Raw genomic sequence first — 21,746 nt, forward strand, 5'->3', positions numbered from 1 at the left:
CAGATGAGAAGTTCTGTCTGTTTTTGGCGGTCGTAACGGCGGCCCTCACTTCTTTGAGGACCAGAGTGCATTTTCCAGGTCCCACCGCTTGGGGAAGTTCGGCGATGCGGCCCTTGTTGAGGTACGGTCCCGAGAAGCAGCGGTGGTTGACAAAAACCTTGGAGCAGCAGTATCGACCGTTGCCTGCCAAACAGGGACAAAAACATGACCGTCATTGCACTACAAAAGATGACCGTTTGCAAAGAGGATGTTGTTTGTAGCCGTGTTTAGTGTGGGCGTATGGCTCCACCAAAGAAAAAAAAACTTCCTCTGCACACTGCACTCCACGCTCAATTGTTGTCTGCTGCACTGAAAACTCGTCAGGAAACGATCCATGACGTCGGCGTTTTTTACCTGGCTCGTTAGAGGCGGGCGGGCAGTGATTGACGGACGGCGGTTGGACGGGTCGGGGCGGCGCCGATCTGTGAGGGGAGAACGGAGCGACGTCAAACAATATTCAAAGGCGACTTGCAAAAATAAATCTCACTGTTTCTCTGGCTGGACCACTGCAATTTTGCGTTGCTTTCCACCTGTAGAGGGATAGAAACACGATTGAAAGGTGGCCGTCAAATTTCAAACGGATGGGCTGCGAATGGGTACGTACAGGAGGGTTTGATTGGCGGATTCAAAGGGTAAGCGTTGGCCTCGCACCAACCGACAGGAAAGATGTCCGTGGACTCGACGTCCACAATGGTCTCGCTGACATTCTTGGCCACGCCTGGAAGCGGATCGGCGCGGACTATGACTGAGCGGCGTTCGACACGTGGGCCAGTTTTTTTTGTTGTTTTTTTTAACCTTCTAGCCGCAGCCAGAGGAAGCGTCCTCGAACGCGAGTGATCCGGGCGACGCAAATCTCATCCGGCCTCTCCGGGTGCGCCGCCTCTAGCCACGTGTCCTCCGCGAAGGCCCGCGTCCGCCACGTCTGCATCGACGGAAAGCGGCTTTCGACCATTTCCATTTGAAGGAGTCAGTTTAAAAATCAAGAGAGCGTTACGTTAGAGAAGCAGGTGTCGGGCGCGGCTTCGGCGCCGCACCGCTTCAGGTAGTCGGCCCAGTCAAAGTCCTGATCCGGGTAGCCGGGCGGCCTCTCTAGAACGGCCCCGTTCTTCAGGCACCACTGGACGGGCACGATGCCCGCCGAGTTGGCGTGGCACAAGGCCGAACGCGGCTCGGCGTCGCCCGAGAGGTCGTCCGCCGTCACCTGAAAGTAGTGCTCGTTGAAGACCTGGAAACCAAAAAGGCTCATTTCATTTTTTGGGACGTTTACAAACGCCGGACGACCGCGATTTACCTCGGTGACCGTAACCGGGCAGATCCGCGAGCGCTCCCACGGAAAAAGCATCTCGAGCTTCACGCCCAACTCGAAGCCGTGCGCGGGCAGGTCCGTGTGGTCCTGACACCAAAGAGTCAAAAGTTTGGTCCGGCGGTCGACGGACATTCGCAAAGGGCTCACCTTGAACACTTCGAGCGGCACGGCGCGGGTCTCGGCGTCTCGCCGGGCGTCTTCCAAAGCTCGCTGCCAATCGGCGGCGCTCTTCAGGGCGCGCCATTCTGCCACCGAAATTTGACACGTCGCAAACGGCTTTGTCCCAAGGATAAGAGATAAACGAGCAGGTCACCTGCGGGCGGCTCCGAGGCCAGCCGGTTCTCCCCCGCCCACCCAAACGGCCGCAGCCGGACGTCCAAGTAGAAAAGCCAGGCGTCCCGAGCCCGGTGCTCGTCCGACAGCCCGGCGAGGCGGAGACGCAGGCGGCCGCCCACGTTGCGGACCACGCGCGCCGGCCAATATACGAAAGGGTCCGACGCGTCGCGCAGCTCCAATACGGCCCCTCGGACGATCAGATCCACCGTGTTCTTCCCTCGCAGCGGCTACGGAAACAAAGACAGAGGGCGCGAGATGGGTCATTTTTCGTTTCTCGGTCAACTTCGGCGCACTCACCCCCTCCAGCAAGTTGGCGGGCGGAGTCCTGGAGCCGGTCAGGTCGGCCACCAGAAACTCGGTCCAGTCGCCGTGTTTCTCCTCGATGGCTGCAATTGCGCAAGAAATCCAAACAAGATCAACCCTTTCCGGCCGCTACTCGCGCTCTCCGACAAGCGGGCGGTCGGCAACCGACGAGTTAAGAGGAGAAGCGGTGCCGTCCCTTGCCGTTCCGGCAAATGCCGGACGCCAACGTGAACACAAACACTCCTGTGTGCAAAAATAGATCAACTATTTTTACACGCCGCCCCCTCCGGACGTGCACGGGCAATTATTTCTCCGTCTTGCCATCCCGACGGCAGAGCGTAAGCGTGCTCTATGTTTGCCTAACATCAAGTGGGTTCAAGCCCCGGCATTCGCTCACACGCATGCAGGCAATCTCCCCTCCCCCGCAAGCCCCCGGCCACACTGAAGCTGAAGTGGACACAAATGTCCGACAAACTAAATAGAACCGGATGAAGATAGCGCTTTGTTACCGGATTTAGTTTGAGTAATCCCTTTTGGTCAAAAGCAAGAGTTGCTTCCTTTTGGAAAAATGGATGCATTTTAGTGAGGAACATCATCGTTCATGTAGGTACAGTAAGTGTTGTTTCCTGACATGATACAAGCTGTTCCACTTAATCATATTAATCAGAGTTGGGACAGGAGTTATTCCTGAGGGATCAGAAACTGGGCAGGATTCATCTTTTAGTGGGAGGCAGGGGCGGACTGAGACTAAAAAGCAGCCCTGGACTTTGACCCAGCCCAGCCCAAAAGAATCACTGTACGAAGGGAAACACAGACCCTCTAGGGGGGTCCGGGGGCATGCCCCCCGGGAGAAATGTTTTCTATGTTTTATTGTAAAATGCATCAATTTCGCGCACTTTGAGAGAAAAATGAAGAAAATGTGTCCTGACTGTGACTGTCTGACTTGGGGCGCTCAAAATACTGCAAAGCTGAACTGGAGTTGGATTCATCTTCTGCCCTAGCTCTATGATCAACCTGAATAAACAAATTAAAGAATTTATTTTTTTAAAAGCAAGTTTTATGTATCCAATTGATTATAATAACACCTATCCCCTGTGTCTATAAAATGACTTCATTGTTTATGTCATAATTAATCTTGCCGCACAAATAATAAATTTCAATGAAAATACAATAAACATTTCAAGACAAATCCTGTATACATAACCTTCATTGGAAAGTATTAACCAGAAAACAAAACGATATATAAATGATTAAAAATATATATCATATCAATTTAACTACCTAAACTCTAAAGTTAAACCATTCGTTTTATGAATATTTGTTATATTTCTTCTGAATTAATATTGCTGCTGCGTGTGCATACGTTGTTTTACAGCTAAAATACTAGCCCTTTAGTTGCCATTTATTCCTTTTAAATTATAGCTACCTGGTGGATAACAATTGCCAATATCCCTAACAAGTAACCCTCTTCATTCCATCTCAGCCCGGCGGCAACTAGAAAGTCCGCCAAAGCTCTTATCGCTCTATCCTGCCACTTCGTGGGCCACAGCAAGTCTTTCAGAGTCACAGCGCCTTGCGGCAATGGGCCACTTCTTCGTTCTCCTCCTATCAGATTGGCTGTTAACAGCCAAGCGCATTGCTGCCACCTATCGGATTAGGTGCGAACTGTAGATAATCATAGAGGATAGAGGGATAAAGACAGTGTATGGCGGCCGCCGGCCGTCCAGAGCACCGGCCGTTCTGTGATCCTCCAGAAGCTACAGATTACCAGTCCGCCCCTGGTGGGAGGGATAGAGGAATGAAAATTGCCCTCAGTGCGAAATACGCCTTGCTGACCTCGAGGTGCCGGCCGTAGCCAAAACACAACGCGGGCATGCGGGGAATGTCGCCTTTGCTCAATTAACACATGTCAACTATTCACTTTTTTGGGGGGGAGGATTCATGCGGTGAAACTTTCCTAATCAAGCGGGTCATTTCAGTAGAGGCGGTCGGGCTGCAAATGACAAATTTCACGATGACACCCTACGCGTTACTTTTATGAAATTGATCTGACCGTTTGGCGAGTTGAAATTGGTCATTGGCATTCCTGATCAGGAGCGCTAATTAGACGGGTTGACGAATCAGGCAATTCAATGTCCTAAGCGGAGCGGCGCGCCATTTTTTTTGCAGCGTCACCGTTCGACCCCGGGACCGTTTATCTGCCGCCGGCAGTCCGCGGGTTATCGCGGCGCGCCGCTCGCGTCTCTTATCACAGAGGGGCGGCTTCCTACGAAGGACGAGGCTGGTGCTGCGGCTTACCTTTTCTCAGCTTATCTGAGAGACAAAAAGACAAAATTCCTAATGTAAAATCAGGCGCCCGAGTTTCAGGAAGATCGGGAAACACGGCAAAGCGAGACTTTTGCGGAAACGCCGCGCACCTTGTGGCGGCGCCAGCGTCTTGAGGTTGCGGGCGCACCAGCCCACCGGATGCAGCTCGGCCGCCGTCACGTCGCACCAGAAGTCGGCCCGCCGGTCGTCACCGTAGCCGCTGAAGCGCAGCAGCAAGAGTTGGCCGCACGTGGCCACGATGGTGGCCACCCAGTACGTGTCGGGGGCGCCCTTGTTGGCCACCTCCAGCTTCATACCGGGCTGGAAGCTGCTCTGTAGGCTCACCTCCACCTGCGGGAGACACGCGCGCCGGTTAATGAAGCCGCGGGGTCCCGACGAGTTTGACTGTTTTTGGAAGTCGGACGTAAACAATATGAGCCGGTGCCCGCCTGCTGCATCGTTCCACTGTAACTATTCGCTCCGTGTTTATGCGAGGGGGAAGGATAAGACTTCCTATCACTTTCCCGGCATCGTTTCACTCGAAAACTCCTCATTTCTATTCCGTGGCATTGATCGGCACGAGACACTGCTTTAAGACACCCGGTTTGACCAGACCGTCGCAAACTTCAATAGAGGTCAGGTCACGGGTAGCAGATTCTTTATTTTATTTTATTTTTTAAATGTGTTTATATCTTTTTACTGAGGCATGGATGTTTTTTAAAGGGCCTTCCAAATCACATTGAGTATTTTGATCAAATGGAGTCCCCAAACCACACAATCCAAGAACAAGAGCAGACAAAGGCCAGACCGAGACTCGGAAAATACGGTCTTGAGACGCGTGAAAACCGAGACCGGTTTTGAGAGTCACACCACAACTGGAATGCAAGCTCGCGACTTCCCGCTCGACACATTTTTGGAACACAACGACCGAGCCGGAGTCACCGTCGTCCGTCCGGACGAGCGCTTATGTTTAAAGGGCTTCTTCCGTGCGGTGATGTCACGCGTCAAGAGGAAACGTGAACGGCGGAAGCTTTGGAGAGGGCGGACTCACGTGTTTGAAGGCGGTGTGCGGCGCGGCGGTGGCCCCCATCTCCTCCATGTGTTCCTGCCAATTAAACTCCTCTTCCATCGGCCCTGGGTCCGATTGGAGAAGAAATGTCACGCACTCGGCCGCCGGCGACTTTGCTCGCGTCACACTTTAACAGTCGTCACCCGAGTCGACTTCCTCTTCCTTCCCGTTGGTCCCGCAGAGGCGAGCCTCGGGCCGATCCCGTGGCAGCGATTGCATCTTCGCCAGCTCAGACCTCGTCAGTGCATCTCAAACACCTGCGGACAGGAACACGATCGTCTGTTCCTAAAAAACAATCTTGCCGAGAATGTCATCGCATTAAAATGCGCTTGGCATATTCAGCGGTCGGCAACAATGGAGTCGGGAGAAAAAAATGCAGCTGTCGTTTTGGCAACGCGTGTCACCAACCGGCGACGCGGGGCGGCCGACTGCGCTGCTGTCAGATAAGCGGCAGAACTGGAAAGACACGAGCTGGACTGAAAATTTGCTCAGTCATCCGCTTGTTTATTCTTAGACTCCGGGGGAAAAAAAGGGCTCCTCTTCGGTGCCATTGACGATGATAGACGTGCAGTTCAATGGGTTTATTCATGGTACTGAAAAAGATTACTGCAATTTGTGAACCAAGTATTTTGAGACTAAGCTGTTATTTGCTCATAACAAAGCTTTTTTTTTTTTCTTTTCGTGAAAAGCTATATTTTACGGTTGGTTTAGATGAAGCCCTTTGTACACTATCTGAAACTTTAGTAGTCTGCATGTGTTGCCCCCCTCCCCCGTACATCCAGAGTGTAAACAAGCCGAGCACAACGCGGCCGGCGCTCTTTGCCGTTTAAGTATCATCCAAAATATCAACTCATTGGCTGCCGTCGATGGCGTTAGACATCCAAGCCATTGGAAGCTGGAGAGTCGAGTCGGATTCAAATTGATTAAACCTCTACTTCCGCTTCATTTAGAGGGTTTTAAATGGAGCTTTTAAGAGCCGCGCGATTGGACATCTATCATTGACCGTGGCCCGAAAGAGTTCAGGAACAGTCGGATGCGCTTACTTGATTTGTGCAAAGAAAAACACAACAGGAAGCGCGTCGTGCGACCAAATACTTTGCTGGTTTCCCTCCCCGACATCAGTATTTATTATCTGCGCAAATAGATTTTTCATCACTTGGCATTTTCCTCTCGGGCCTCCCGAGAATGTTCCCCGACAAAAATGGCTGAATGATTTATGAAGTTGAGGAAACGTTGGCTCTGTTTTGGTTGTTTGGAGCCTGAAAGTCAGACAAGACAAAAATGAACACGACCCAAACTAAAACGGTGACGATGATTATGATCGATTAGGCGGGCCCGAGCGCGTTTCCTGCTAACGGCTTTCCGAAAGCGCCGCCAAAAGCTTTAATGGAGGATTTAGCAGATTAACTAGCGCTACGCGGCCGCGCCTTTTATTGCATTAGCGCCTCTTAAGGTTTTCCTCTTTTGGTCCCACCAAATCCTTCCTCTCCATTTTCAAGTATGCAACCAAGCTTTGGGAAAAGTGAAATGGCTTGGACGTCCATCGCCAGCAATAGCAATTTATTGATGAAATGACATTACTGCCGCAACAACAGGATTTGTTATCTTAGTTTCTGTGTTTGATTGAGGAGGGGTCAATGTAAAAACAGTTCTAAACAATTTTACAGCAACATCAAAAAGTTCATGTAGTACAATAGTGTATCGCACGCAACACGTCACTTTTAGTCATTATTATTCATGACATTAGCAACTGTTGCTAGGTGGGTCAAGCTCACGTGTGTCCCTCATGCTAAATGCATGTAAATAGTGTACGAACGAGATATTTACTGAGCTAAACCTACCAATTCAGTCCAAAAATGATGTCCCTGATGTCCCCAAATTCACTGGTAAAGATGAAGAACATACAAATGTTCAGTTAAACAGACAGCTTGAGTACGAGAGCTGAAAAAGACGGGAAAAAGTGCCGACCTGATTCAGAGGTAGCTTTTTTATCGATACCTTTTTCTTGTGTGCATTGCCTTACAATGACATTCTCCAGTTTTAACAAGCCACCATATGCAGAGGCGCAGCAAGGGTCCCCGGGGGCCCCAGGCAACATAGGGCCCTTGAGCGTGTGCAAGTAAGGGGGACAGTTGGACTTGGAGCAATAGCATATTTAATAAAAGTATAATAACCCCTCGGTCTCATAGAGTGCTTTTTAGGACACTCAAAGTGCCTGGCTTCTACTACATTAAGACATAAAACTACAGTAACAAAGTACAATCACCACTGTCTTGCTTCCTTTTCTCCTCTTCTGCTTTTTTTTTCTTTTGTCACTTCCAGAAGGATAACTTCTCTTCATTTTGGATAGACGCCAATTTAAAAAAAAAAAAGCTAAATTGCCGCTCACTCTGAGTCACGTGGGGGGGGGGGGGGTGTAGGTGTAGAGCGAGTGAAGGGGCCTCTTCAGGGAACTCAGACACAAGGCTTTCACTGGCACTGTCGCACTTGTTGCTGCGGCAGTGCAGTAAAGCTGCGTGTGCTAAATCTGTCAGCCCTCTGGGGGCCCCCCTGCTGGCTGGGGGCCCTAGGCAATTGCCTGGTTTGCCTAATGGGATGTGATGCCTTTGACCATATGCCCCGTCTTTCTTATACTTTATATCCTCTGGTTGTCTTACATCTCTCTACGACCATTCTTTGGAGTCATTTATATTGCTATATTTGTGTAGCGATCGCAAATGCTACTTGGTGACAGCCTACGAACACTTTAAATTTTTCATTAATAAGAAATCTTAATTCTTTTTATTTAACATTTTCCCCTTACTAAGGTATTTTCTTTACAACAGAAAGGGTAAAGCTGTTAAATCTGGAGCCTACCCGTAGGCATAAACAGGTTTACTACAAAAAGACCAAGGTCAAGCACGGCCAATGTATTTAAATATCCATACTTTAGAAAAATAGGCCTACATGACTGTTGTGATATATAAAATATATTTTATTAAAATTTCCGTTCGTTTGTACTTGAGTAACTTTTTCAGAAAACTAGTTTTACTAAGACGTACTTTTCACTTGAGTAGATTTGTGACGAAGAAACGCTACTCTTTCTCCATACTTTGGGCCACTCGTTGTGACATTTTTCCCTCTTTAGTCTACATATTAGATTTGACTTTTTTTTTGTTGCCGGCGATGCCCCAACAGTAGCTCTAGCAGTTTCACCAATGAGACGTCACGCCAATAATCACGACTCCATGACACAAATTGGCCTCAAGCTTGCTGTTGGATTGATCGCGGCATCCTTTTCGATCAAGCGGCATCTTTAAAGCACTAGTTAGTATTTGACCTAGAATGCTGTCCTCAACATGACCCGAAAGCACAGATTTTAACCTCTCCCCAGTTTTTATTTGGCACCAATTGACCACGGAAAACCGGAGGTATGATCCTTTTAATGTCATAATAGGAACTATCAACATTTTTTCCACTAGAGGGCACTCATGCTCTTTGGACAAAAGATGTTTCAGTTCTGTACATTTTTTTCCCTGCCAGAATTCAATTTTATTTTTGTATTTCTTTGGCTTAATGTAGCTATGCAATAGGTTTTAGTACAGTATAACAATAACAGTTCATCTAACTTTATGCTGAGAAAAAACAAACATCATAAGCAGTTACTCATTATTTTAGCATTTTTTCAACTTGTACTTGAGTACATTTTTTGGATGACTACTCTTACTCGACTAACATTATTTTGAAGTAACGTTGCTTACTCGAGGCTACCTCCGGACGTCTGTCACCTTGGATCGTTACTTTTAAGGGCTTTGGCGTTTTTCCTCCCCTTGCAAAAAGATGTTTATTTCCACCCATCTGAACTCGTTCGAAGCAATAACCGTTAGTGCAGCTCGGAAAAAGAGGTCCTTCAAAGCGATCAAAGCTCCAGGAGAGCCGCCGCGCGGCGTCATGAGGAAGAGGCTGCTGAGGAGCAGCCGGTGCACGGCCCGCCTCTCTCTCACCTACTTTGCACGCCGCAAAGTGTGGCGGAAAAAAACCCGCATGCGCTCGCCCTGTGCACACTTTCAATTTAATTGACTAAATCTCGCGTGTGCGCACCGAAAGAGACCGAAGGGGGACGTCGGCGCGGCGCGGCTTGATTTTTTCCTCGCTCAAAAGATTTGTTTTAAAGCGGCGGGCGGGCGGGCGGCAGTTTGTCCACGCAGCGCCATGTTGTCTGGACGCGGCCGTTTTTTGTCGCCACCTTTCCTTCGGTACCACCCAAATAGGCCAAAGTGACTCATCAACATGCGGGCCGTCAGGTCTTCGCTACGAGAAAAGCGACATTTCCGGGTGGAAAAAAACCGTGGCGTCAGAAAGACGTTTGTGACTGACGGCCGGCACGAGACACTTGGAGCGACTCGGGCTCTCTTTTTGCGCAAAAAGTAGCTGAAATGCTTTGAAAACAAGAGCAGTGAAGTGCCCCGCTCAACAAAACGGCAAAGTCGCTGAGGAAAGTGCCTCCTCCTCCCTGGACACGGTCTTCCGTCACCTGTCTTACCTGGCGCTTCCCAGGACACTTCCGGCCGAAGCCCCCCCCCCCGCCGAGTTCGTTCCCGCTCGGGCACAGTCAGCACGTCTCCTCGCTCCCGTCGCTGCCGCCTTCCCCGTTCCAATATGGCATCTCGGTTGTGCGCATGCGTCCCGCGGCGACCCCACGTCTGGAGCCTTCACTGACCTTTAAGTGGAGTCCAAAACACACAAACGGGCGTTTCACAGAGGCGCCCGAGGGCCAAATTCCCCATTGCCATCACGATACGCTTTCGTCCAATCGTCAAAATAGCACTTCATGACAAATATTACTCGGTTTGATGCCCTCGCAAATCCACTGAAGAATGAGCTAAACGCTCTCGAGTGGCTCCGACGTCAAAGCATGAATGTTTTTCCTCGTTCACTTACGTTTCGTGTGCACTTTTCTCCTCCCGACTACAGAAAAGCTCTCCGGCAGTTGTCAATGACTCGACTCTCGTTTCCTTGCTCGAGTCAATAGTAGCCTCTAGTGGCGGCGAGGAACCGAGCAAAGCTTTATGACGGCGGCTCGGATCACGCAATTAAAGAGTGCAAAGTCAACTTGGCCGTCTTTGAACGCCTCTTCGGTGCTCTCATGTCACGTGATCGAAACGGTACACGGAAAATCACCTCAAGGAATCGTGTCACTTATTTTATTTTTTTTGCGGCAAAAAACGTTAAGGCTTTTATTTTTGTTTAGTGGTTGGCTCCGGAAACCCCCCTCAGGAACCCGTGACTGTCACACTAAACCACATCACCATGATCTCTCCTGACAAGAGCATTTGCAAGAAATATCTCGCGTCGTGACAGAAAAAGAAACGAAACACACTTTTTGTTGTTGTCGTTAAATTCCATTATTTTACTCATTGGCTGCGAATCCAATCGGAATGGGCGTCTAGTGACAAACTCGTTTCAAACAAAGGAGGCGGCCACATGATTAGACGTTTGTCATCGTCAATGGTGATGAAAGAATGGAATGAGAATTTGAGGAAGCTGGCCCCCTTCAACCCCCCAAAACAGACGTGTGCGTGCGTGCAAGGCTGCAGGTTGAACAGATGGTCGGCGCATGCGTGTTACAACGTTAATCTGCTCCTGAAGAGGATTAAACTTTAAAGCAGAAACAGGCTTTTGGAGTTGTCAATGCAAACTTTCCTTTTGTTTGACATCATTTTACAACAGAGGCGAGTTTATATCCGTTGACTTTTACGGAAAAGGAAAATCACATGGAAAATGTCATCATTATTTACACATGTCGGTTGCAATCATTCATAAAAGTGCCACCGAGAAGATGAACCAAAACACCGGCGTATAAAAGGAAGTTGATCTAATGACTCCGAAATTAAAAGCAGGCGCTCGTGTAAGAAATGTCGAAATTTAAAAAAAAATATGTAGAGGATTTATAAAAGGGTTTACCATATTGACTATACGTTATCGAGGAGACAAAATGTAAAACCCGGCGTGGTTTTGTGGGCCCACTCAGGGTAAAATGACTCTTATTTTGACAGACGCAAATCGGCAACAACTTGAGCCAGGTTTGCGCTCGACGGATGTTTTTCCACAACGTAAACATGGACATTGGACGAGAAAAAAGAAAATCGACTCGTATGTTTGCGTTTGTCGCCTTGACATATGCTTTGTTTAAACCCCGAGCGTGAAGTTGAAATCGCCGGAACTTGACATTGTGCGAGGCGCACCGAGGCGAAGAGCGATCGCTTTTGCTTTTGTCCGTCCGTCGGCTCGGCTTCTCATCCACGACATGAAGATGTACGGCTACGGCGGGCCCTTTTTGTCGCTAAAAAGATTGTCTGATGCCGTCGACTTGGCGGTGAGCAACATGAGCGACGTCCACAAGGCCGACCCGCACGGATGCGACGACGGCGCCCTGACGGACCGCTTTGGCGTCCTCATCCAAGGGCTGCTGGCCATCGTCGCCTTCAGCACGCTCATGTGTGAGTGTCGATCCGATCTGATCTGTGTTTGTCACCCCAGTTCCCCCATCTGCTAAATAAACAATACACCCAAAACCCGTTAAATGGCTTGCACAGGTGGCGTTTGTTTTCCTACAGACTGCGCAGCAAATAGGCTTTAATTTTTTTTTTTACCCCTTAAAATTGCACTTTTTTTTCGTTTCGTGCAGTTTTTGAATGGAAAACATCAGCGGAAAATTCCTCTATAGTCACATTCGGCGTGTTTCAACCTTCAAGCTGAATTAAAAGTAAGCCTTATAGTTGGACTTGCTCCCAACGTCAAGAGAGAAGTGGCGTTGCTGCTTCATACCATGTTCCTCAAATACCTTCTTTGCCCCTAATGCGTTGACATATCCGTCGCTTGCGGTCGGACACAACACACGCACAAATGATTGGGATCATAAATGATCATTTTTGCAGCTTTGCTACATAAAAAGGACTTTTAAACATTAGAATTGTTTGTTTTATAACAAAAGTGACTTCTTTGTTGTGATGTCAAAAGTCCACCAATTGGACACTTACTAAAACGATTCTCCAGGCCTCGACCCGCCGCCGCCGCCGCCGCCGCCTGTTTATCAGGCGAGCACAATGGCTGATTGAGCGCCGAATAACTGCGGTAGCTTACTGGAGGAATTCGGGTCATCTCGGCGACAGCGTCCTCCCACGGTGTTGCTCATCACTCTGTCATTTTCAGAGCCATGCATTCACGCCTAGACATTGAGCACGGATACCGCAAAGACTTGGGTTTGCACTCGAGAAGACGAGCCGCGAGCACCTGATAAATTGATCTAGCTGCCGGATCAATGAGCATCCACTGGGTTACTTATTCGCGCCTCCAATGGTCTGGCTATTTTAGGGCTGCAGTTATCGATTATTTTAGTAGTCGATTAATCGATGAACTCGTTATTCGATTAATCGTGTAATCGGATAAGGAACATGAACATTTTAAATACCAGAGCTGAGCCTCAAACGTTATATAAAAATAAAATAAGAATTTATGTACAACAAAAGAACAATTGGATCATTTACACAGCAAAAGTCTGCTAGCTTAAATGCTATAAAACACTTTTTTTTTCTCTTAACAAATGGTTCGGACACATATTCCCACAGAAAATGGCTATATATACCTGTAAACTAAATTACGAATGCATTAGAAAACATTAGCGAAAACAAAAAGCTTATGTTGGTCTTAACATGGACCAGCTGGATTCAGCCACGTGAAATGAGGCAGACAAGAGGGCAGTGTAGCCACCCAAATCAATCAAACTCAATGCAAACACTTGAAAAGTAAACCACTACTACCCCACTTTAATTAAACGAATACTCGAGGCACCAAATTTAATTAAAATCTTTTTTCCCTAATCAAATACTCGAGTTAATCGATTAATCGTTGCAGCACTAGAATATTTACACGGCTTTCAAACAGAGGCAGTTACCGTAATTTTGGGACTATAAGGCGCATCTGTCTATAAGCTGCCATCCACCCAATTTGACACGAAAACGGCATTTGTTCATAGATAAGCCGCAGCTGGGGATATTTACACCAAAAGATATTAACCAGGAACACTTTATTTGACAGCGGCATCATAAGATCAAATGAACCACCATGAAGCTTTGAACTAATTGGCTATCACTGCTCCCTTGGGGGAGACAGTCAACCTCTGCTGCCACCTGCTTTCAAAACTGTTGTCATCTAACATGCCTCCTAGTATGCAGTGCAGCGCTACAGATGCAAATAACAATCAAAATTTTATGTTCTATGCCAATTATTTATTTAGTTACAGTTCCAGTTGTTTCATTAATTGCTAGTTATTGTATTTGGTAACAATGTATTTGACAGCGGTGCCACGAGACTGTCATAAAACCATCATAATTATGACATGACACTGCCATGAGCCTGAATGAATGCTTATGACAGGTGTCATTTTGTGTCATCTGGCAAATGATCTCCATTTTGAATGGATGTCAACGATCCGAGCTGGACATAGATGAAGTTAGTCACATAATTTGACAGTCTTATGACGCCGCTGTCAAGTAAAGTGTTACCTACCTATTGACCCGAATAAATCAACAAATAAGCCACACTGAACTGTAAGCCGCAGGATTCAAAATGAGGGAAAAAAGTTGCGGCTTATAGTCTGAAAATTATGGTAAATCATGATTCTGATCTGGGGGAAAATGAGTGTTTTGAAAATGTGTTTCATGGCTTACAAGATGAAAATATGTCACTTATCGCCAACGCCGTTTAACTATCGACTCGTTTTGGCAGTGAAACGGTTCCGCGAGCCCGCAGGGATCCGCCGACCCTGGAGGATCTGGTCAGAAACCTTGATTTTCTTCACATTAGAGCATAAAAACGCTAATATGACACATTTTGTCTGTAAATTTCCATACGGAATCTTTTGCAGGTTTTACGACACATCCAAGCAGGCTATCGGTGCTCTGTTTATCCACTTTGCCAACGTCCTTCTGTCCACGCTCACCAAAGAGGACCCTTGCTCGCTGTCGGTCGCACTCTTTTTATACACGTCCGGTGAAATCATCAATCAATTCGTTCTCATCTGCGTCATTTCCCAGTTACCTGATGAACTTCCTCCTGGACGCCACGGTGGGCATGCTGGTTATCTGGCTGGCCGTCAAAGCGACCTCCAAAGTGGTGGAGCGCAAGCAGTGGACATTGCTCACGTTTGGGGAGTACGGTGAGTTCAAATGCGAGACGACTCTCTGAAAGAGAAAACACGTGAGGCTATGAGTGAGTTGCAATCCATTCAATGCTCTGATGAGAAGGTGAAAAGCGACATGAACGATGAAGTACTTATTTTGGCCACCGGAGGGCATTGTTGGACATATTTTTACCTGACTAAGGGCTACATTTGTACGGGAAACGCATTTCAAGGATCATTTTTTTGGATGGCGCAGGCGATCCCCCGCTAGCGGCGGCATGGCTCGGTCAGTGTGGCATGTACCTGCTCATCATGGTTCTGGAGAAAGGCGCCATCAGTCTGGTGCTGCTCGTGCCGGGATGGTCCAAAGTACGCTGGTTCCGATTAGGCGGAGACAAAAGCCGGCCGTCGTCGTTCACGGAATACGTTGTCCTTCGCAGCTACAAGAAGTTCTGCTCAGCTACATCGCTAACCCGCAACTGGAGCTGGTTTTGGTCATGCTCATCGTTCCTTTCATCGTCAACGTAAGCGGCCGCGATTCCGTTCGGCCGGCCCGATAGCTCTCCGGCGACGACGTTTCTACCCTTCTGTTCCGTTTCTACCCTTCTGTTCCAGTCCATCATGTTCTGGGTGGTGGACAGTCTGACCATGAGGAAGCTGAAGAGCACCAAGAGCCTGGACGACTCGTGCGAGGTCTCGCCCGAGAAGGCCGACACGTCGCCTTGGGCCGGCGATGACGAGTCGCGGGTGAGAAATGACGTTTTTGAACCGATCGGGTGTGTTTTTTTAAGCTTCCCACCTGCAAGCGGCGATGAAGATTTTTCACGTGTCGGCAGGTTCTGCTCACGGTGGAGACGGACACGGAAGAGGACGAGGAGCCGCCGGAAGACGCCGCTTTGCCACCCGCGCGGTACTCGGGGGCTCCGGTCAGGCCGGGCTGGGTGGCGGTGTGAGGTCGCCGGCGTCTGAAACGTCTTTACGCTCAAATTAAAGGAGGATACATCAGCTTTCATGTGGGAACGCCGCCAAGCCAGGACTTGCTTTTTGGCTGGCACAAAGATGACAGAGTAAAATGCACACCAAGGCTTGAAGAAAGTACTTTGCACTTCAAAATGTGGGAAAGGAATCCGTTTTCAAGGCACCTGCCTCTGAAATGGCAATTTTCTCGAGTAGTGTCTGCTTTGTTGTCGTGAGGAAATCATTTTTTTGTATGTGCACAAACATAGTGTATTCCTTTACTAAAAGCAGGTTAATTGAAAGAGGAAAACAAACAATCTGCAAGTATTGATGATCAATCATTTGACTGCATTTTGGTTGCTGCTTTGTACTCTGCATCTACATCTTATCATGATGATTGTATTTATTCACATTTGATGTCATTTTATATTCCAGTGATTGGAAAACCTGTAAGACTTGAATTTTACACATTGTTGTGACGGTGGACCAAATATGTCTGTTTTATTTAAGTACACTTAGCCTTTTTGAAATGTTGATCTCTGGTAGCGGTCACTCCGGATCTCCTTACACAATGTAATCTGTGGCCATAAATAAAAGACTAAAGGCTAAATTCCTCACCTGCGGGAGGCGGCGCCGTGACCCCCGCCTGATGACAGGGGGGGGGACTAGCGGCATCTTGTCGTCGGCCCCCGAGGGGTTAGTTAGCGGGGCCAGGTGCGGTGTGAGCAGCGCCCGCCGACAGATGTAAGCTAACTTTCAGACGCTAAGGGTCGTGAAGCATGACAGGGTTGGGTTTCCCACAGTAAAGTTTGCTGGGTGGCATGAAAAAATAACCATACTATCTACATCTGTCTGCCTTAAATTCATTAATTCATCTGACTGACTGACAAATTCTTTTCAAGTCAACGCAGAAGGATAATTATCATCAATGGCAGTGAAAGAGTTAACGGAGCGGAATCAAATTCGCATTTTGATTGGCACATTTGAAATAAATCCTCTTGCATTCGGGTTGGTTTCTGTAATGTATTACAAAACATTTGAGCATGTCATCTTTCAAAATATGACACAAAACACTGAGGCTTTTTTTTTTTTTAAACACATTTTGTCCTCAACTCTTTAAAAAAAAGTGGGTAAAATGTTATCCCAGGATGATAATGAAGTGAAAAATATTCCAGTATAAAAAAAATGTCCAATAGAAGTTGATACAAGAAGAAAGTTGGATACTTTGCAGTTTCCTTGAAGTACATGCGGGCACCTTTACGTATCCAACGTTCTTATCGTAAAGGAGAAAGTACCTGGGGCGAGACGGGGGCGGCGTCAGACCGCGTTGCTCCCGTGCGGACCCTCGCCCGTGTCGAACATGTGCGGGGCCACGTAGTCCTCGTAGCGTCCTTCCACCAGCTTGGCGCCGTTGCTCCCGGCGAACCAGCAGTCCACGCTCCGGGAGCCGCCGTAGATGCGCCGGGTCTTGCGGACCGCCGGCACCGAGCGGCCCCTCACCTTCAGGAGCGCCGACGGGGGATTTTCCTCGGGATCCCCTTCTGCCACGCTGACCTCCTCGTGCAGGAACTGGCCTGCATACGGTCCCAGATTCAATACGGCGGCGCCCGTCAATGAAAAAGCGGCCATTTACCCAGCAAGCCGTGGCAGTCGGGCGAGAGCCCCTCGCCGTCTTGAACGTAGAATCCCAGGTGGTCTCTCTGGTGGGGCGCGGGGTTCTTGTAGCGGTGCAGCAGGACGACAAAGCGGACGTCGCCGCCGACGCTCACCGTCACGTTGGAGCCGCCAGCGACGGAAACCGACAGCGCGCCGCTCGTCACCGAGGCGGTGGAGTGGCACGGCAACACCAGGCGGTCCGACCCGTCCAGGATGACCTTGGCGGGCGTCACCTCGACGTAGGCGCGACGGGGGCGGTCCGCCACCACCGCGATGCTGCCGAAGTACGTGCGCAGACGCTTGCGGCCGCCCGGCGGAGGCGGCCCTCCGACGAGCTTGCCGTTCACCGTCACGCCTGGAAGGACGCGCCGATCTGGCTTTATTGTGATCTCAATCGGGACCGCCGTCGATTTTGACGAGCGCGTTTGCACGCCGCGGCATCTCACCGGAAAATTTGTGATCGGAAACCAGGCGGAGGACGTGACCGGGCTCGCCGTTGATGTCGAAGCAGACGGCAGTCTTGCTGAGAGGGAAGTCCACCACAAAGTGAGGGTCGCCGTCAGCTGGAAGTAGACGGCGGCTTTTAACTCGGCGACGCCAATGAACGTCCAATCAATTTGGACCGGTCAGACTGGGCGCCGAAACGCGATCCTTCGACGCTGTCAACGGCAGTAAACGAGTGAGTCCCTGCTTTTTACAAACCGGAAGAGGATTTGTAATTTGAATGAAGTCTATCTAACTATTTATGTGCTGCTCATCACAGAAAAACGTGAGAAGCCGCCGAGAAATGCGATGACAGAGCAAAGTTAATGACAGGGCCATTAGGTCGCTTCTCTATATCGCGGCCGTGCTCGCAAATTAGAACCCTCTGCCTCTCGTGTCGACTGTGTCAACAGCATGGAAATTACAGGCCGCGTACGCTAAGCTAATGGACGTATTGCCTTTCGACTGCACTTTAAACGGAGCCAATGCGGCGTCACCTGATGTTTTGGAGATAGTGATGGACTTCTTCCCTTCCACTTGGCCTGCAAGGAGGAAGAATAGCAATTGGATGTTTGGCTACTCGCATAGAATAGTTTGGAGAGTCTGACCTCTGATGTTGCTAAGAGTTCTGTCCGGCTCGCGTTCCGCTTCTCCGCGCAAAAGTCCTTCTCCTTCGTCATCCGGCACCTCGTTAGCGAGCGCCCCCGACACCTCGGGGTTGTCCAACAGCATGTCGGTGAGGGGGGTTAGAAAATGGTACGCCAAGGCGAGGTCGGTCGCCCGCCGGACGTGCTCTTCCCTTTCCCCGCTGCTTCGACTCCGCAGTCGAGAACGGAGCTCCTCTTTGACCGTCAAGAATGCCCACGCGCGCTCCACAAAGTCCCCCGCCGCGCGATTCGCCTTCAGCCGCTTCTCGGTCTCCGATTCCTCGCGTCGAAGAGGGACGTCGGTCTCCAGGACGACCGTCTTGTCGTGGCCGTCGGCCGTGACCCGAACGCGGAGAGACTCGGCGCTACGATCGCTCAGTTCTCCCGCGACGACCATCTCGGAGCCGTTGAAGTAGTTGGTGAAGAGGCGCCGCGTCACGCGGTCCACGGAGTCCCGCATGTAGTCGATCCTGATGTCCGACAGCAGCGGGGTGCCGATCTCCCGGTAGAAGCTGGAGAAGGAAAGGAAAGAAATTGCTGTCCTCGCGGAAACAAAATATTCAAGCTTTTCGCCATCCTGTTCTTGCGCAGGAAGTCGACAAATCCGCTCGTCAAAGCTCATCTGTCGCCACGCTCGAGAGTTTGCTCGCCTCCGTCAAAGAAAATCCTAAATCCTCCATCCCGTCCGTGTCACTCGGCCCCAAAACCCGAGCCGGTGTTTGCTCAACGCGCAAGAGTCCTATTATCTACCGACGTGCTCAGACGGCCATTACACAACACGCGCGCATTCCTCGCGGCGCTGTGCAAACAGCTCACGCCTCGGAAGGTCGGGAATAAAAGAGCAGGAAAGAGGAAAGGAAGTCTCTGAGGGTCTCGCGCCGTTAAAAGAGTATGGCTGTCTGTGGGGATCTTTGCCCTAGGGGAACGTGACAAATGACAGGGATTAAAATACCATAAGCTCACAACACAAACTCAGGAAACACATCGATTTTCCCGCCACTCCGACCTCTTTAACGGTATTTCTTAAAATGAGCTAATTGTCGAACGATCGCCGCCGGACCCTTTCTCCGAGCGCCCGTTTTGCGTCGACCAAGGTTCTCACCCTCTGAGCGCGGCGCCGGCGTCGGCCTCCTCGCGAATCCGCCTCATCGCGCCGCAGTTCTCCAGAGACAAGCGCTCCAAAAGCTTGTAGTCCGCGTCGTCGCCGATGCCGACGGCGAAGACGCAGACTTTGTCCGGCGCGGCCGAGCGGGCGTTTTCCAAGACGGCCGCCGAGCGAGACTCCCCTACCGTGGGCCGTCCGTCCGTCAGGAAGAGGACGAGCGAGACGCCGGGGGGACCCGAGAGGCGGTCGCGGAGCAGCGCCGAGCCGCTCCGGAGGGCGCCGTCGATGTCTGCGCCTGCGCACCCCCGTCAGACAGTGTCGAGACAAAACGACGGCGCGCCTTTCTCACCTCCCGTGGGCGTCAAGGTGTAGATAAACTTTTTGGCGTCTCGAATGTTGAGCGGCGTGACCGGCACCAGTCCGTCGGGTCGCCACACTTTGATCTTGTTGGAGAAAGTGACAAAGTTGAAGCGATCGACGGTTCGCAGCTCCCTCAGGATGGCAAATAAGGCCTCTTTTGTCTGACAAGAAAGAAACACCCATTGACAAAGTTGCGAGCACAAAGTCATTTTTTACAAAAGAAAATGTCCAAAATACCAAGAAGCAAAACATTTCTGGCTCTCGGGACTGAACAATGCGGGAACGTGACAAGCGTGTGTGGGCGCCTTGTATAATTTGGCGCCGGCATTTTACGAGATGTGTACGCTCCCGGTCAGTAGCGGATGCTTGACCCGCCATGAAGACCGCCACTGTGTCAGAGCGTTGTTTTCGGCCGCGGAGCTCTGGCAAAGGTCGGAGGTTCCGGGGGGCCTCAAAAGTTCCGCCACTTGACCTTCCCGCATCACGGCTCGACCCCGTGCCCGATTTGCACGGGCAGCGGTGACCGAAAGGCTCGCGTTGTTGCAGTGTCGGGTTGTTTTTTTAATTGGGCCCGCCCAATTTTGTGATGTTACTGATGGGGCTGTCATAATTATCGCATTAACGGGCAGTAATTAATTTTTTAATCACGTTAAAATATTTGACGCAATTAACGCACATGCCCCGCTCAAACAGATTAAAATGACAGCACAGTGCAATGTGCACTTGTTACTTGTGTTTTTTGGAGTTTTGTCACCCCCTGCTGGCACTTGGGTGCAACTCATTTTATGGGTTTAAGCACCCATGAGCATTGTGTAATTATTGACATCAACAATGGCGGTCTACTAGTTTATTTTTTGATTGAAAATTTTACAAATTTTATTCCAACGAAAACATTAAGTTGGGTTTTAAATTAAAATTTCTATAACTAGAACTACAAGTCTTTCTATCCATGGATCGCTTTAACAGAATGTTAATAATATCTTGTTGATTTATTGTTATATTAAACAAATACAGTACTTATGTACCGTATGTTGAATGTATATATCCGTCTTGTGTCTTTCCATTCCAACAATAATTTACAGAAAAATATGGCATATTTTATAGATGGTTTGAATTGTGATTAATTACGATGAATTAATTTTTAAGCTGTAATTAACTCGATTAAAAATTGGAATCGTTTGACAGCCCTAGTTACTGAACATTCTTACCTGTCTCATCTTGGTGCCCAGCATGGAGGCGCTGGTGTCGATCACAAACACGACGTTCTTGGGCATCGCCGGGAGGTCTTTGGGCGCAAAGTAGTGGACAAAATGGCCGTTTCGAACCTGCCAACGAGACACAAAGTGAGTTTGAACGAGCTAAGAGTTGGCCGAAAAAAAGCGCCCTACCCGCACGTCTCCGACGCCCAAGTCCCTCTGGACGTCGTAATGGATGACGAAATCTCCCAGGATGCCGTTGGTGGAGATCTTGGCTTGCTGGACGATGTTTGGGGCGAAGGTGATCTTGCACACGTTCTCATCCCTTTTTACGGCGGCGGCGACGGGAGGCCGAGTCTCGGCCGGCGTACGGGTCGCGCCGACGTCCCGCCGGAGCGGGAGCACCTCCAAAGCGTCGATGGCGGAGCGATCCGCGACGGTGACGTCCACCCGGAGGCGGCTGACCAGCTGCAGCGGACGCAAGCCGATCACGTGCTCGTAGCGGCCAAGTCGGCGCCGCAACAGCTCCTCGTACGTGAGCAGAAAGACGGCCCTCTTCCCGCCCGGAATGCTGGCCGCCATTTGGAAGACGCCCGCCTCCGATTTGGACCTGGAGGACCAAGGAAATTCATATTAACGTACAGTCAAAAAGGTTGTCAATTGCCCAATAAGTGGATCGAATAATCGACCCTTTTTAACTACGCGTGCTCTCGATGGATGCATTGCACGCACGAACACAAATGAAGAACCTTCAATTATGAAGGAAGAAATGACTTCAACAGAGCAGGAGGTGATGTCATGGAGTAAAAGCGCTGTCAATTC

General features: G+C 49.6%; 3 protein-coding genes across 8 annotated transcripts in view; 1 reads left to right on the forward strand and 2 right to left on the reverse strand.

Annotated features, from left to right (window-relative positions):
* Nucleotides 1–834: 834 nt before the first annotated feature.
* sfmbt2 (Scm like with four mbt domains 2) lies at nt 835–5,579 on the reverse strand. Its single transcript, XM_057854001.1, has 10 exons — nt 5,504–5,579; nt 5,343–5,425; nt 4,504–4,642; nt 4,402–4,456; nt 1,979–2,067; nt 1,659–1,908; nt 1,493–1,590; nt 1,331–1,432; nt 1,034–1,264; nt 835–961 (listed from the first exon to the last, which is right to left on the reverse strand). Exons 1-9 carry the CDS (start codon nt 5,577–5,579, stop codon nt 1,095–1,097), a joined length of 1,062 nt encoding a protein of 353 aa, XP_057709984.1. The 3' UTR covers nt 835–961; nt 1,034–1,094.
* A 5,811-nt stretch (nt 5,580–11,390) lies between these two features.
* tmem110l (transmembrane protein 110, like) lies at nt 11,391–16,611 on the forward strand. 6 transcript variants are annotated; one of them, XM_057854760.1, is made up of 8 exons: nt 11,393–11,839; nt 14,127–14,175; nt 14,266–14,361; nt 14,435–14,556; nt 14,777–14,889; nt 14,961–15,044; nt 15,136–15,267; nt 15,357–16,578. In XM_057854760.1, the coding sequence occupies exons 1-8, from the start codon at nt 11,647–11,649 to the stop codon at nt 15,471–15,473; spliced, it is 906 nt and encodes a 301-aa protein (XP_057710743.1). In that variant the 5' UTR covers nt 11,393–11,646; the 3' UTR covers nt 15,474–16,578. The 6 variants fall into 6 exon arrangements, 4 of the variants coding, with proteins under 4 accessions (XP_057710740.1, XP_057710743.1, XP_057710742.1 ...); XM_057854759.1 differs by having other exon boundaries at nt 14,127–14,361; nt 15,357–16,585; XM_057854758.1 differs by having other exon boundaries at nt 14,266–14,556; nt 14,777–15,044; nt 15,357–16,588.
* itih5 (inter-alpha-trypsin inhibitor heavy chain 5) overlaps nt 15,534–21,746 on the reverse strand; it is a 39,241-nt gene continuing 33,028 nt past the window's right edge. Inside the window, exons 10-18 of the mRNA XM_057854632.1 lie at nt 21,117–21,534; nt 20,937–21,053; nt 19,718–19,889; nt 19,366–19,663; nt 18,225–18,775; nt 18,114–18,158; nt 17,580–17,696; nt 17,111–17,488; nt 15,534–17,051 (exon numbers count right to left, since the gene is read on the reverse strand). Coding sequence (XP_057710615.1) covers nt 16,795–17,051; nt 17,111–17,488; nt 17,580–17,696; nt 18,114–18,158; nt 18,225–18,775; nt 19,366–19,663; nt 19,718–19,889; nt 20,937–21,053; nt 21,117–21,534 — 2,353 coding nt within the window. The 3' untranslated portion in view covers nt 15,534–16,794. The remainder of the gene's footprint in view (nt 17,052–17,110; nt 17,489–17,579; nt 17,697–18,113; nt 18,159–18,224; nt 18,776–19,365; nt 19,664–19,717; nt 19,890–20,936; nt 21,054–21,116; nt 21,535–21,746) is intronic.

The sequence above is a fragment of the Corythoichthys intestinalis genome, chromosome 13, assembly GCF_030265065.1.
Source record: "Corythoichthys intestinalis isolate RoL2023-P3 chromosome 13, ASM3026506v1, whole genome shotgun sequence".
Taxonomy (NCBI): domain Eukaryota; kingdom Metazoa; phylum Chordata; class Actinopteri; order Syngnathiformes; family Syngnathidae; genus Corythoichthys; species Corythoichthys intestinalis.

Excerpts from the sequence above, each read along its gene's own strand:
- sfmbt2 (XM_057854001.1), bottom strand. The coding sequence starts at position 5,579 with ATGCAATCGCTGCCACGGGATCGGCCCGAGGCTCGCCTCTGCGGGACC. Across the intron at positions 4,457-4,503 it reads GCTGCGCTTCAGCGGCTACG|CTGCATCCGGTGGGCTGGTG; the intron begins GTGACGACCGGC and ends ACGGCGGCCGAG. Across the intron at positions 1,909-1,978 it reads CCGCCAACTTGCTGGAGGGG|CCGCTGCGAGGGAAGAACAC; the intron begins GTGAGTGCGCCG and ends TTGTTTCCGTAG.
- tmem110l (XM_057854757.1), top strand. The coding sequence starts at position 11,647 with ATGAAGATGTACGGCTACGGCGGGCCCTTTTTGTCGCTAAAAAGATTG. Across the intron at positions 11,840-14,126 it reads CGCCTTCAGCACGCTCATGT|TGAAACGGTTCCGCGAGCCC; the intron begins GTGAGTGTCGAT and ends TCGTTTTGGCAG. Across the intron at positions 15,045-15,135 it reads TCGTTCCTTTCATCGTCAAC|TCCATCATGTTCTGGGTGGT; the intron begins GTAAGCGGCCGC and ends CTTCTGTTCCAG.